The 13,910-nt window shown below is 35.6% G+C and overlaps 2 protein-coding genes across 11 annotated transcripts; both read right to left on the reverse strand.

Moving 5' to 3' along the window:
- Positions 1-5,380: 5,380 nt before the first annotated feature.
- Positions 5,381-7,241, reverse strand: LOC114276837 (cytoplasmic tRNA 2-thiolation protein 1). Its single transcript, XM_082922426.1, is given in 5 exon segments — positions 5,381-5,612; positions 5,615-5,634; positions 5,712-6,070; positions 6,349-6,491; positions 7,001-7,241. Coding segments are annotated over 5 exon segments (600 nt in total). The 5' UTR covers positions 7,008-7,241; the 3' UTR covers positions 5,381-5,541.
- Positions 7,242-7,330: 89 nt separating this feature from the next.
- Positions 7,331-11,828, reverse strand: LOC114257234 (UDP-glycosyltransferase TURAN). 10 transcript variants are annotated; one of them, XM_082922432.1, is made up of 9 exons: positions 10,857-11,828; positions 10,180-10,328; positions 9,998-10,087; positions 9,543-9,608; positions 9,342-9,417; positions 9,191-9,257; positions 8,996-9,046; positions 7,723-8,924; positions 7,331-7,600 (listed from the first exon to the last, which is right to left on the reverse strand). In XM_082922432.1, exons 1-6 carry the CDS (start codon positions 10,944-10,946, stop codon positions 9,201-9,203), a joined length of 528 nt encoding a protein of 175 aa, XP_082778558.1. In that variant the 5' UTR covers positions 10,947-11,828; the 3' UTR covers positions 7,331-7,600; positions 7,723-8,924; positions 8,996-9,046; positions 9,191-9,200. The 10 variants fall into 10 exon arrangements, with proteins under 10 accessions (XP_082778558.1, XP_082778556.1, XP_082778553.1 ...); XM_082922430.1 differs by having other exon boundaries at positions 9,148-9,257; positions 10,857-11,015; XM_082922427.1 differs by lacking the exon at positions 9,191-9,257 and having other exon boundaries at positions 8,834-8,924.
- Positions 11,829-13,910: the final 2,082 nt, after the last annotated feature.

Raw genomic sequence — 13,910 nt, forward strand, 5'->3', positions numbered from 1 at the left:
GATGTTTGTTATTTGTTTTAGTACTAGTTGTGTGAGAACACAACCATCTTATAACCCTGCAAACCGAATGCCATTCCGCAGTGTGTGAAGTGGGACCTCACAGCCTTATATACCAACATGAAGTCCATATCTTGGGTGGAGCTTGGTTTAAATGAGGTAAAAGTACAACAAAAAATATTGTGCCAATTTACATAGTGAGACAAGGAACTATGTAACCAACATAATGTTTCCAACTCCAGGTATATGGTGGCGAGCTGATGGCATCCCCAACTGAAGCAAAGACGTACCATCATACCAAATTGAATATAGAGCCCAAACATGAGGTTTTGTCGAGTGCACCAACAAAGTAAGATGAAAACAATGACGATGAAAGCAAAGACAATCAAGGCAGTGACAATAACGATGGAATTTCTGGCGATGCAATGGACCTAAATGTTGTTAAAGATAACATCAACACCAGCTTTAACAATCCCAATGTTGAGAGAGGTATCATCATAGCACAATCAAGTGAACCGAATATTGTGAATGTACTTATAAAAGAAAACCAAAAAGCTTGGGGTCTCGTACGACAATGGGAAGCAAAATACAAACAGTTGGAAGAATTGTGGGAGTTAAGGGCAAGGGTGATCGCTGCACTTGAAGCCAAATTATTCGACTAATCGGGACCATCTAATATGGACATGGAGATTAAGAATTGCATGGAGTGGAAAGATACAAAAATTCAGCAGTTGACAAAATTGGTCATCAACCTGGAATGTGAAAAAACAATTCTTCAAGACCTTTACGATGATCAGTCCGTCTACATTATTACGCAAGTCAAAGCACAAAAGGTTCAAGACAGCCTTAAGAAGCATCCCATTGCAACACTAAAAGACATTCTCAGCCCACCATCTAGGGTAAAGCATATCAAGCAGAAGGTAAGGAAAGAGCATGTCTTGGATGAGTTTTAATACCCCGACTTGCCTAGTCAAAAGAAAAGGAAAGAGGGAGCAGAAAAGCAATCCCATGCAGTCCACATTGTACAAGATTTAGACAAACATCCACAAAAAAGCACCCAACAAAGTACAAGAAGTTAACATTGACCAACAAACTGAAGGTTTGGGCCAATATGAGCAAACTTAACAAGCAGAAGGTCCAAAATTTGCACAAGAACGGCGGTGATGAGTAAGTGATCATACATATTCAGATTGAATTTATTTTTATAATGATGTTAAGCTTCACATATGTACTTAATAGATTAGATCATTTTATAATTGTGCAATGTTAACATTCACATTTTCTGTAATCACAATGCACAGGTTGCTTGTGTGGCGAGGGGACTCAAAGACTAGAAATGTGTATTTTGATGACATCATACACATTAGTAAGGAAGAATCAATACACAACAATGTATGGCACTCGTAAATGTGTACAAAACATACACACACACACACACACACACACACTGTAAAGACCTTAGAAATAATGTACTGCCACTCTTCTGTTTGTGCAGGTGATAGATGCATATGGTAAAATTCTACTCGAACTACAAGGGTTGGTCAACCTAACTTTGAAGGATTCGACATTCATCTTTACAAGCACATGTTTGGTAACAACTACACTTTTGGTTTGTTTATGTTTGATGTTGATGAGAATGTTCACATGAATAGTATTTGATTTGCATGTTCAATAGATGTGAATGTTCATCTCAACATTATATGCTTATATTGTTAACTTAAATGTTAGACAGATGTTAATGTTAACAACAACATAATATGACAGGCGTGAACATTCAAATTGACAGATGTGAACATTCACATCATTCACAGTGAACATTCACATCATTCACAGTGAACATTCATGTATTGGGAAGTTTGAGAAATTAACAGGTGTGAACATTCACATCTGTAATACATTATAAGACTGATTGACAAATTAACAGATGTAAACATTCACATAATTCACAATAAACATTGACATAAATACTTGGTACATCTTTGTATGCCCATTGTGTGCAAAAAGTCATGCAAGAGTAGCCTCTCACAAGAGAAACAAACTGATTGATATACATATCAATGACTATCAAGACCAGAAATACTTCATCTTCCCAATACACCACAACTTCCACTGGACGATTGTTGTGTACGACGTCAAAGACAATCTATAGAGGCATTATAACTCGCTACGACCAAGACCCAGCATACATGATCCATATATTGACAAAGCACAAATATTGGTAAGTGGCTGACACATATAATACTTGTCATGATGTGTAATATTTGAACTTGGACGTATGCACTATGTTGCTTTGTGCCTAATATGAAATTTCATTATTCCCCTCCATGGCAGAAGGACTATATCGAGGCTGTGGTGCGCAACCTCGGACCATCATCACCACTATGGACCAAATTATCAGGCCAAAATCCATCGCAACCAATCATATTAGTAGATGTCTGTCCTCAGCAAACATTAGATTTGTAAGCCTAAAATCAATTTATACACATCTTCCATAACCATTATACATACCTAAATTTCAAAATCTAACAACAACAACTTTGCATTTTTAGGGTGGATTGCGGGCCCGCAGTGTGTTACATCATGAGGTCGCATGTATACCGTGAGGAAATTGTTGACAGCCTAGATCGCTTTGAATGATGCCAAATAAGAGACTCATTAGTACACCTTTTTCTGAATCACAGAAAGATAGTGCAATGTAAAAACCTATAGGTGGGGGGTGTCCACCTATTACTGTTACTTGAAACTGTTATCTACATTTAAGACAATTTAGTGTCAATAGTTTTGACATATTGGAGTAGACTAGCTTGATTGTAAATCAATTCTATATCACTGCTTGTACTAATATTTTTCATTCAATATATGTATATGCATTTTGAGGCCTATTTCGTGCTGATCATGCACATTGAGAATGTATTTTTTTTTTTTTTTTGACATACGACATGATGTAAATTTCCACATCACAGAAGGATCATACACATTCTTATGTTTAAAAGCCCCACTACATGGATGTGAATATTGCTTAAAGTGTTATTGTAACACAATATGACAGGTGTGAATATGATATTTCTTAACACATAAGTCAATATTCACAACTAATAATTTGATGATGTGAATATTCACATCGTAACTTTTGATGATGTGAATGACAACAGTAATGTCAATATTCACAACACGCCCATGCATGCATCATAATATACACAACATCTTATTTTTACTAGCAAAAAATACTCACAATTACATTTTGTAATACATATCTGAATATACACATTTTCTGATTTGATGATGTGAATGGTTACATTGATGTAAATGTTCATGTCATCTACTTTGATGCTGTCAATGATAACAAAAATGTGAATATTCACACCACCATAATGTTAAAAAGTTTAACCCATGTGTAATTATTCACATAATGTGATTATCTTATACAAGTGTGAATGTTCGCATCATATATTCATCCTTAACACACCAACAAAAATGTCAGTTTGCTACCTAAAAAAAAAAAAACACAAATCAAATACTAATGCATTATTAGGTTTGCCAATGCATTATTATGTTTTCCAACATAATGTAATCTTTTTACAACACAATGTTTGCAAACATAACACAATCTTATTTCAAAAATCAATATAAGAATCCCATGTAAAACACAATGTTAAAATGAAAAAATGTACACCCTATATCGGCTCCTTGCATGATTTTCGATTGTGGCTTCCCAACTTATCACATCTCCCGCACCTTATTTGCTTCAGTTTCTCACCCCTTGATGGGATTCTATTCTTTTTTAGCCTGCTGAGTGGTCTTTTCACAGTTGGTGGGTATATAGTGAAGTCTGTGGGATCAAAAGACGGTTTTTCCACCGACCGTATAGGGAATATGGCACCTGAATAGGCTGCACGATACGTTTCTACATGACACAATCATTAAGATTGTAGCGGTTTTTTTGAATAGCAATAACAACATGGTCATATGGAAATCTGTTGATTTGCCATTTGAAGTAAGAACACGTACGTCTTGTAATATTAACTGTAACAGATGGTATAGAATGAACCTCAAACACATCCCCATTGGCTTTGCTCACGTGCCAAGACCTACTGTCATTGAATGAATCAAGAAGCATTGTTTCGAATGTAAGACAAATAAGCTCATTCCACTTGTTTGCTTGGTCATGCTACGCAGACATTTGCCGTATCAACTGAGTACGAATTTTGTCCACCATCTAAGTGATAGAAAGATTGCGCACTTCTTTAATCTAATTATTAAATGACTCTGCCGCATTGGATGTCATCTCCCCATAATGCATGCCCCTATCATAAACATTGTACAATATTAAATTAAATTTCTTCGGAACTGAATATGAAATTTCACATCGTCACAAAACATAACTGAAATTTTACATCGCTACCATTCTAAACTTAACAAATGGAATACATCAGGAAACGACTATTACCTGAAGTATGAATTCGCCCAGTGCTCAGGTGCCAACTCCTTGAAAAAACTATGTGCTCGTTGTTTACCCTCCTCTTTTAATTTCTTAAGCTTTTCATGGAACCCTACTACAGTTGGCTCGTAAGCACAGTCACCCAAACTACTAACGAGGTGGTCCCTAAATCCATTATTAATTCCCTTCATCCGGTCTCTTAAGTTGTTCTTCAACTGTTGTAAGCAATAACCGTGGTGAGCAGATGGGAACACCTTCGGCATCGCTTCTAATAGACCAAGATTGCAGTTCGAAATAAAAGTAACACTGCTGGAAATTGAAGTTTTAGAGGAGTTTAAAAAACGCCGCTATAGATTTTAAAAACGCCGTTAAATCCTTTTGTGACGTTTAACACCAAACGCCGAAGATGCGGCCGTCGCTATAACTCAATGACGCTTTAGAAACGTCACTGTCTGACTATAGGTTCTACTCAAGGTCACATGACGTCACCATGCTATTTAACGACGTTTTTAAAACGCCGTCGTATCTCCTTTTCCCAAAAAAATCCAACTGTTAGGATGCTATTTAGCGACGTCTTAGAAATACCGTAATAGCCCTCTTTTTTTTTTTCTAATTGGTGCTAATTTTATGTTAAATGCCTGTAATTTCAGTAGCAGACAAACTTTTAAATATAGCAATACAAAAAATTATTAAAAAATGTACAGCCATGGTACATAATTACAAAATATTGAAGCCAAAAAAAATCATCATCCCATCAAAGAACCAATTAAGGAAAACAGAGAATTATAAACGAAAAATCACCATCCAAAATAAATAAAATATCTCAGGTGCCAGTATGAGGAGTCACAGAAGTAGGCATATGAAGGAAAAGAGAAATATAGCATGTAATGTTAAACATGATAATTCCATTTCCTGGGGAGAGATTGGGAAGGAAACTGTGGCCTCCTAGAAAATAAAAATGAAAAGGGGTTGAAAATTACATTCAGTGTAGTCAAGCCTCTTAAAATATGCATACGTGAACAGCTAGTTAAGGTTTGGCAACTAAAAGGAATCAGTAAAAAATTAGATTAATATACAAATGCCAACTTTAGGCACAAATCATCAACCTAATGGAAAGGATATATAACAATCTCCTTTTCATAGGTATACTTAAATGGCTTGCATCTTGGAATTGGTTATAGAATGTGCATCAACTCAACCTACAACAGAAAAACATAATCTTAGCTCAGCAAATAAACAAAAGTTAAAGAAAAAGAAACCTTAGATGAGATATTACCTAGCAATATCACCTCGTAATATGTTTAAAAGAACTGTTTCAGCAATATCATCTACATTATGCCCAGTAGCTAGCTTGTCTACTTTTAGCAATGAGGCACCACAATCAAGGGCCTTGTAGAGAAAGCATTCCATCATTACAATCAAACTCAATTCATTTCATCATTTCTGCATCCAGAAACAAGGGCAGGAAAAAAGAGAGATTAAGTTCATCAATTTGAAAATGCATAACTGCTCTACCTGGCGACGGAAAACACCACAAAATGTGCAATTGTTCTTTAATCAAATAATCTTCACTATTTCGTCCATTGTCCATCCGTATAGTTCCTTGTAAGACACCACTTTTAGTGGTAGTCCATACTGAAAAAGGAAAAGGAAAAAAAGGACACACATAAGCACACAGGACTCGTTGATTAAAAAGACAAAAGATTAAAAACCATTTTATTAGCTAAAATAGAAGTTCTTAGAACAGCAAGAACAGAAATTAATGAGTCAGCAACAACAGTAAAGAAAAGATTGCAGGACAAAAAGAAAAATTAAAATGTTGTGCTGCAAGAAAATAAATAAATGAACCAATAGCAGAATAAACAAAAACGACCCAACTTGTGCTAAACTAAAAAATCAGGAGACTTGCTCACCTGGACTTCATTTCTTTTAACAGTTTCAAGTGAATCATCCCTATACCCTGCGATGCCTTCATCAACTGACAAGAGAAATAGATTTACGCCATAATTATGCCGACGATTCAGCTCTGACAACACATAAGCAAGCACTGTGGAATCTGCACAAAGGGGAGGAACAATATGAAATGCGAGGGGGAAACAATCGTGTTCATAGCTTTTGCCTGTAATCAGTCAGATAGAGATGTGACTAAAAATACAACAGCATAACCCAACACATCCACACACCAAAAAAAAGTAGCAGATAACCTCCGCTCCTGCAGTGAGAACCCACAGGAAGGTACCTCTTTCCACAAACTCTCTCTCCAAAAATCACACATCAGAAAGATGGCAACATAGCATTTAAATTTAATCTCTCATGCATGAAATGGGTGAGGAAATAAATGAAACTACACTTGCTTCTCTCTGTTTTTTATTCAATTACATCGACATCGAAACTGCAGTGCTTTGTCTGAACTAGAAACATCTGAGAGCATAAACCAAAGGAAAAAATCAACCTGACATTCTACAGAAAAAATTAATAAAAAACACTGCATACTTGCCATCAACTCCAAGGAAAATTAATAAAAAACGCTGCATACTTGCCATTAATTAGAAAAAATTAATCAACCTGACATTCACTTCCTTTGGTTTTTTCTGGAAACTTGACATACTGTCATACTTGCCATCAACTCCAAGGAGTTCATTTTCTCCCTGCTAAAGATAACCTGAATAACCCAATTTTTGTCAACTGTTGAGAGACTTAATTATAAGGAAAAAAAGTTAATCTCAAAAAGAAAAAGAAAAAAAAATACAAAAGATTGCTATCAATTCATCACATTATGCACTATAACTTCAAAAACAAGTGGCCAAAAAAGTTACCCAGAATGCATTGGATGCCTTGCCAAGTATGCAGTACTGATAGCTTCTCTATCATTTTCAGAGACCTGCATTGTTTATCAAAACAAAAAAAATATATGTACTTCAAACATTTCTACACAAGACTACAAACTGGCTTTTTTTTTTTTTTTTCATTAAATTTCTACACGGACTAGTTTCTACAGCAGCAATTCAATCAATCTGAAACTTTATCATGCCTTATGACAGCTGCGAACATGCTGGGCAGAAGAGTAAGCAGAAAGCGCTGATCCAGTCACAGTCAACGAATGCTTCGCGAGCCCCACGCTTTTCTTTGTTGCCAACCACATAGTCTAAAAGAATCCAATCCAACCTGAGATGCACATGGATTTAAGAAACAAGATGGTAACATCAGGAGCAAATTCATCATGAAAATTCATAGGGTTCGGTTTCTATAAACTTCAATACGAGCCTAGTAATTTTATGGGAGAATACATGGGTTGGTTGAGAAGGTCCAAAAAAGAAACTGGCTCCAGCTTCGGGTGCACAAAAAATAATATTAAATCTTTAACTGGTACAAAATGTGCAGTCAAATCTCAAGAACAATAGACATTCATTCCCAAGAACTCTACCAAGCTGAAGTCTGTTGGCTGATCTATCTAGATAGAGCCAAGTGTGAGCCCAAACTGATAATGCCCCAATGTAAATTGCCGTCACACAGGCAAAGAAAAGACCCAAGAAGCCCCCTGCTGCAGCTAAAGACACGAGAAGAGAAATTATAATGGCATTGACAGCTGCTGCCAGAAAGAAAAGCATAAAGACTACCAGTCCTGTCAAGTCCAAAAGCCCAATAATAGTTCCAACCTGAAGCAATTTTAGAAAGTAATTCATAAGAAATATAGAAACAACAATTTATAAAAAAATAAAATAAAAAAAGTTCGTTTAAATTAGGCAAGAACCATATGAAGATTAAAATCCAACAAAACCAAGAGTCTTTTAATTTACCCCGAGTAAAACTCTAAAACAAAAAACAAAATATTAACGAAGAAGCAGATGTATAGCTAGGCCAAATACCAGTATCTTGCATCAACAAACGCCATACTGCAAAAAGCAATCAAATACTACGGAAGACAAAATAATGATTACAACAATTTTCAACTACAAGTCAGAGGTACTATTGTCATTTTTTAAAACATTCAATGGAATCCTCTAATAGAGTCGTTTACATTAAGACAAAATAATAATTATGAAGGGATTTGTTTTGATTCTTATGATCCCATATCAATTAACAATAGGCTTGGCCATGTGAAGTGGGATAGTTTTTAATAGCAATTTATTTCTTTTTTTTATTCCATTTATCTGTCTCTCCCCCACCAATTAGTTAACCAATTTCGTACTTCTCTCTATTAACAAATTACAGCAAAATAAGAAGTTTTAGTTCAAATTATAAGATTAAAAAAACCATTCATAGAATTTCAGCAAAATGAGGGATATGATAGGATCGTTTCAAATCAAATGTCGAAACCATTCATAGAATTTCATAGGATTGATTTCACCTTAAGAGAGAGAGAGAGAGAGAGAGAGAGAGAGAGAGAGTGGAGCTCACCAATATGAATCACTGAGATGAACTTCGATTTTGATTTCGAGAGAGAACTTCGAAATCGCTCTGATGAATCACCGACTTATTGACGGTAAACCTATTCAAATAAACAGTCAACGCAACTTATTGACAGTAAACCTATTCAAATAACCCAAGATAAGATCTGACCACGTAGTGAATAAATAGCTTCTCAACCATGCAGAGTTCTCCATCCGAAAGCTGTTTGACAGAACACACCACAATAAATTACCATTAAACTAAACATGAACTTGAATTGATTTCTTCAATTAAAATGGGCTAAAAATATATTTGAAACTCACTGGAGTGAGCTTGTTAAAAAGTGATGCAATTAAAACGTCGTACACAATCATCATCACAAGAGATAGTACAAGCAGAAACCCCCAAAGATAGATGGCCAAGGACTTCCTTTCTGCAACCCAAACAAATGAACATTTTTTATCACCAACCAGCAAAGTAAAACTGAAATGTCTTAATACAGTGAAAAAAACAGTACCTGTACTATTACAATAATTGCTGCGACAATAGGCGGTCCAATTATAGTTGCTAGGATGATTCCTTTAATCATGTCCCTAATGAATAACCATATTGTTTGCTGTTACTTCAGCAAAACAAGAGCAAGCATGTAACAACTAAATTTTTAAGGTAGGAAATAACAATATATGAACATGATAATCAGTAATGAGAGAGTACAAACTTTGATGAAACCATGGCGGGCCTCAATGACAAATGTTGAATATAGAGAAAATGGCAAGTCAGTAATCTGCAAAGATTCCAAAAATAATGAATATCAACTAGTTTGAATACAATAGGAATATAGTAACTTCAATGCATCCACTTATGAGGATGCACATTAATTTTAAAAAAAAATCATGCCAAATATGATGTATCCATTCCATCAGGTGCAGCCAAACCAGGAAAATTAGCTAGCCTTGACCTATAATAAGTTTAAGCAGTTTGTTGGCAAGACACTAATCCAAATATAAGCAATCAACCAATTCAATAAAAACTTAGGAGGCTGGTCATAAAGAACTACAGCACTACAAATTTAAAACATGGAAGAAAACAAAAAATGTACCATTAAACGGCTTAATAATAAATTTGAACAAGCAGAATGGAGGCTGTTGCAAACTTTCAGAAGACCCATCTTACTTAATTCCCCAGTTTTGTGCCAATTCATGTTGCATTGCCCTTGTCGTGCATAAGGAACCATTTGCCATCTTCCCAAAATGCTTCTCAAACCTAGACATGCACCAAAAACTCACACCTCAGGTATGAAGACAAAGAAAGGCCTTCAAATCCAAAGGAAAGTTTACAAGTCAATTCAAGTGTACCAATGGTATATTGCCACAAAAACACTACTTCTTCCGAGAGACAATGCTAGCAAAGTATATCCAAAATTGTGCCAATCAACAATAAATGCAGAACGCCTCAACCAGCTTGCCCACTTTACAGCCACTAAAGTTGGGACAGAAGGTGGATTCTACAGAAGCCGAAACAAGGTAGTTTAGACCAAAATATCAATCCAAGCAGGCAAGGCACGACACTCCTATTCAAAACTGACTAGAATCATGGCCAAGCAAACATAGCCATGGATGATTACAAGTTAGGCCCATTTTGGGCCACCAATATTTTTATAGGTTGAAGCTGCTACTACTTTGTTCAGTATGTGACCCCTAGTAAAAGAAGAAAGACAGAAATTGGACATTAACAATATTCTTTCCCAAAACTTCAAAGCATTCAATAAAAAGAACCAATAAGATAATAATAATGCACAAAAGATAACATATAATACGTCCTCTAATGAAATTGTTACCAGATATTCTACCTAAATCATGCTTATTTCAATGAACTTTTTCAATGCTAACACTTTAGCAGTTATATAAGAAAAGTTCTAAAGATTTACAGTAATAAAAAGGTCATCAAAACACTGCCAAAACAATACAACTTAAAAAGTGTCAAACAATGTATTTTGACAATAATTCAACCACATACATCTTTCAGAGCTCACCTGCACTATAAAAACATTAGGAGCAGGTATTTTGACACGAAGAAACCAAAGAAGCATAAGAAACCGAATCAATGGTTTGAGCAAAAACATCAAGGGACGAAGTATCTTTGGTAAATTCCGAGGGATTGTTGGCCACTGTGTCTGCAGAACCAGATTTCAAAAAAAAAAAAAAATTACATGTAATAAGTTTTAGAGTTTTGAAAAAACACTCAATCAATAGGACATGCTTAAAACCAGTATCATTTTATGAATATGAATATATTGGTTCCCTAATACAGCTGAGTAGGGGTCAGAGCCTATCATCCTATACTGGGGAACATTTTTTTCCAAAAGAGAAGTCAAGACAATCATGACCACATGGCCACTGAGTTTTACTAATGAGAATCTGTAAATATATTAATTTGTAAGCTTGGCAACATTCTATCATTCATTATTCATAATCTTTTTATCTATTACTCATTGGAACAATTGATTTCCATATTTATTTGTATGTAGACAGTAAGTTCTGTTTACAGTCGCATCTTTCACTCTTATTTCTTACTTAAAGCCCCTAATCTTGTCACTGGAATAAGTACAAAAGATTCACAAACTTAACTCCTAAAAATCAGCTAGAGCCATTAAATTTTGCAACCCTAACAACAATGCCATTAAGAAAATTATAATATGTGCATACATCAGAATTGGGACCAAAAATCATATCAGCATAGGAAAAAAACAGGCTAATATTGTTGATGCTAATTTAGGGTTTAAAACAGGGTAATAAAAAAACAGAGAGTGAAAAATAAAGAACACTGGTTGAAAAATCAGTTCTGGTGATCTGGGGAAAAATAAATGAGATGTGTAAAACACTGATTGATCAATCCAAACTGATCAATAAAAAACAGTGATTAAAATTCTTCAAAACATTGATTGAAAACCCTAGGAGAAGAATCGACGGGAAAGAAGAACTTGAGAGAGAGAGAGAGAGAGAGAGAGAGAGGGGAGAGAGAGAGAGATATAGAGCTTGAGATTTTCTGAAGCGATGGTGCTCACCTTGGTAGATGATGGTGCTCACTTTCCTTGCTGGACGAATCTGAGATTGAATCACCAAGCTTTGAAATCAAGAGAGAACTTCAAAATCGCCGAATGAATCTGAGATTGAATCACCGAGCTGAAGAAGGTTGAACTTCGAAATCACCTTCAGTCGATCAACAGATCTTCAATCGATCGATCTGATCTAAAAATGATAAAGTAGATAAAACCTAGCATACCTGAATCGAATGATTCCATTAGTAAGTATCATCTTCAATCGAACTTGAATGTGAGAAGATAGAGATATGACTGATCAACACTTACCATGAAGAAAGACCTGCGAACTCGAACACGAACTCGAGATGGCACATTATGATCTGCGAATCAATGATCTATGAATACTTCAATCGAATAAACGAAGAGGTGAATCGAATACTTAAAGAGACGGGTTGCAGATTAATCGATTACTAAATGAAGGGGTTTGAATCGAGAGAAACGAAAGGGTTTGAAGCAAGAGAGAGTGAAATCAAGGGTATAGTGAGAGCGAAAGAGAGAATAGGCTATTTAAGTCTACATTAAAAAAAAAAAAAAAAAAAAAAAAACGGAAAAACATTTGAAGGCGTTTTCGAAAGTTAAAATGGTGTCGTATCAGTCAATAAGAATGCGACGTTTAAAAAAACGCCGTAAAATATCAGAATCAAAGACGTTTTTTTAAACGCTGTCAAATAAACGCCGTTACATCCCACTTTTCTTGTAGTGTAATTTGATGCTTACCATCAACAACCTTGCTAAGTTCATGCAAGAACCACGATTAATTGGCCGTGGTCTCTGAATCAACAATCGCAAATGCAATAGGAAATAGACCTACAGCACAACACCATTAAACAATTGTTCACAATATTCCAATGTGCATAGTAACACAAGTAGTTTACAAAAAACACTATAAAGGAAATAGGTCATGTGAATGTTTATATTTATATTGCTCTATTACTGTTGTTGTTTTTGGATTTGATTTCGTAAACATCAATGATGTGAACATTCACATTACTGTTCATTAATGGATAAACTCACATTAGTAAACACTAGTGTAAACATTCACATCAGTGTATAATAATGTGGATGTTCACATTACTATTAATTTCTCAATCAGTCATATTATGTTGTTGTTCACATCAATGTGTGTTAATGTAAACATTGACACCAGTGTAAATGTGGAAGACATTGTGTAATCGTCTGTCTTATGTCCACATTATGCCGCTCAATGTGAATATTTACATGAATAGACAACTAAAAAAAATATTAACCATTGTTTTCATCTTTCGCCGTCACCGCAAGTAGCTAACTTTTGTATTTTCCTTTGAGGAATGTTCCATCCAGGAATAATAAAGGCCGATAAGAATTGAACCCAGAAATACACGCAACGAATGATACAAAGAAATGACAAAACTATTGGCTACTCGCATCACAGTCAATATTGACATAACTCCCCGGATTGTAACGCATCACAGCATCCGAATACCACCTCAACTGGTCAAACGATAATGAGTGATCTCCATGAATAATAGCCTTTGCTTTCTCCATGCCCAACCATACCATGTGGTAACTCACATTTAGCCCATAATCCCTCTTCAAATAGTCACCACCTCACATGACCGAGTCAACGGTTTGTCCTTCACAATTTCAGATATAGTACTCGACACCAAATCAGAACTAACTATCGGATTCTTTGGTGTTCGGACATCCTTACCACAACTATGCATATCACTGAACCTCTTGATGTAGAAAAAACTATTTGCTCGTTGTACTCTACAATGTATAGCCCACAAGCAGCCTCTCTCATCGCGCATCGCACACACCGCAGTAACCCTTGTTGTCTCGTTCTTGACATACATAAACTGAAACCCACATTGGATAGCATACTTACATAAAACATCACGAAATTCTTGTGCACCTCCAACAAACCGTTGTCCCGCATGCGTAATACCATTTGCCCAAGGGGCTGACAACAACGCCTTTTCCTTATGGTGGCAAAATCTCCGTAGT

The sequence above is a fragment of the Camellia sinensis genome, chromosome 3 (assembly GCF_055761805.1).
Source record: "Camellia sinensis isolate YWXY chromosome 3, ASM5576180v1, whole genome shotgun sequence".
NCBI lineage: Eukaryota > Viridiplantae > Streptophyta > Magnoliopsida > Ericales > Theaceae > Camellia > Camellia sinensis.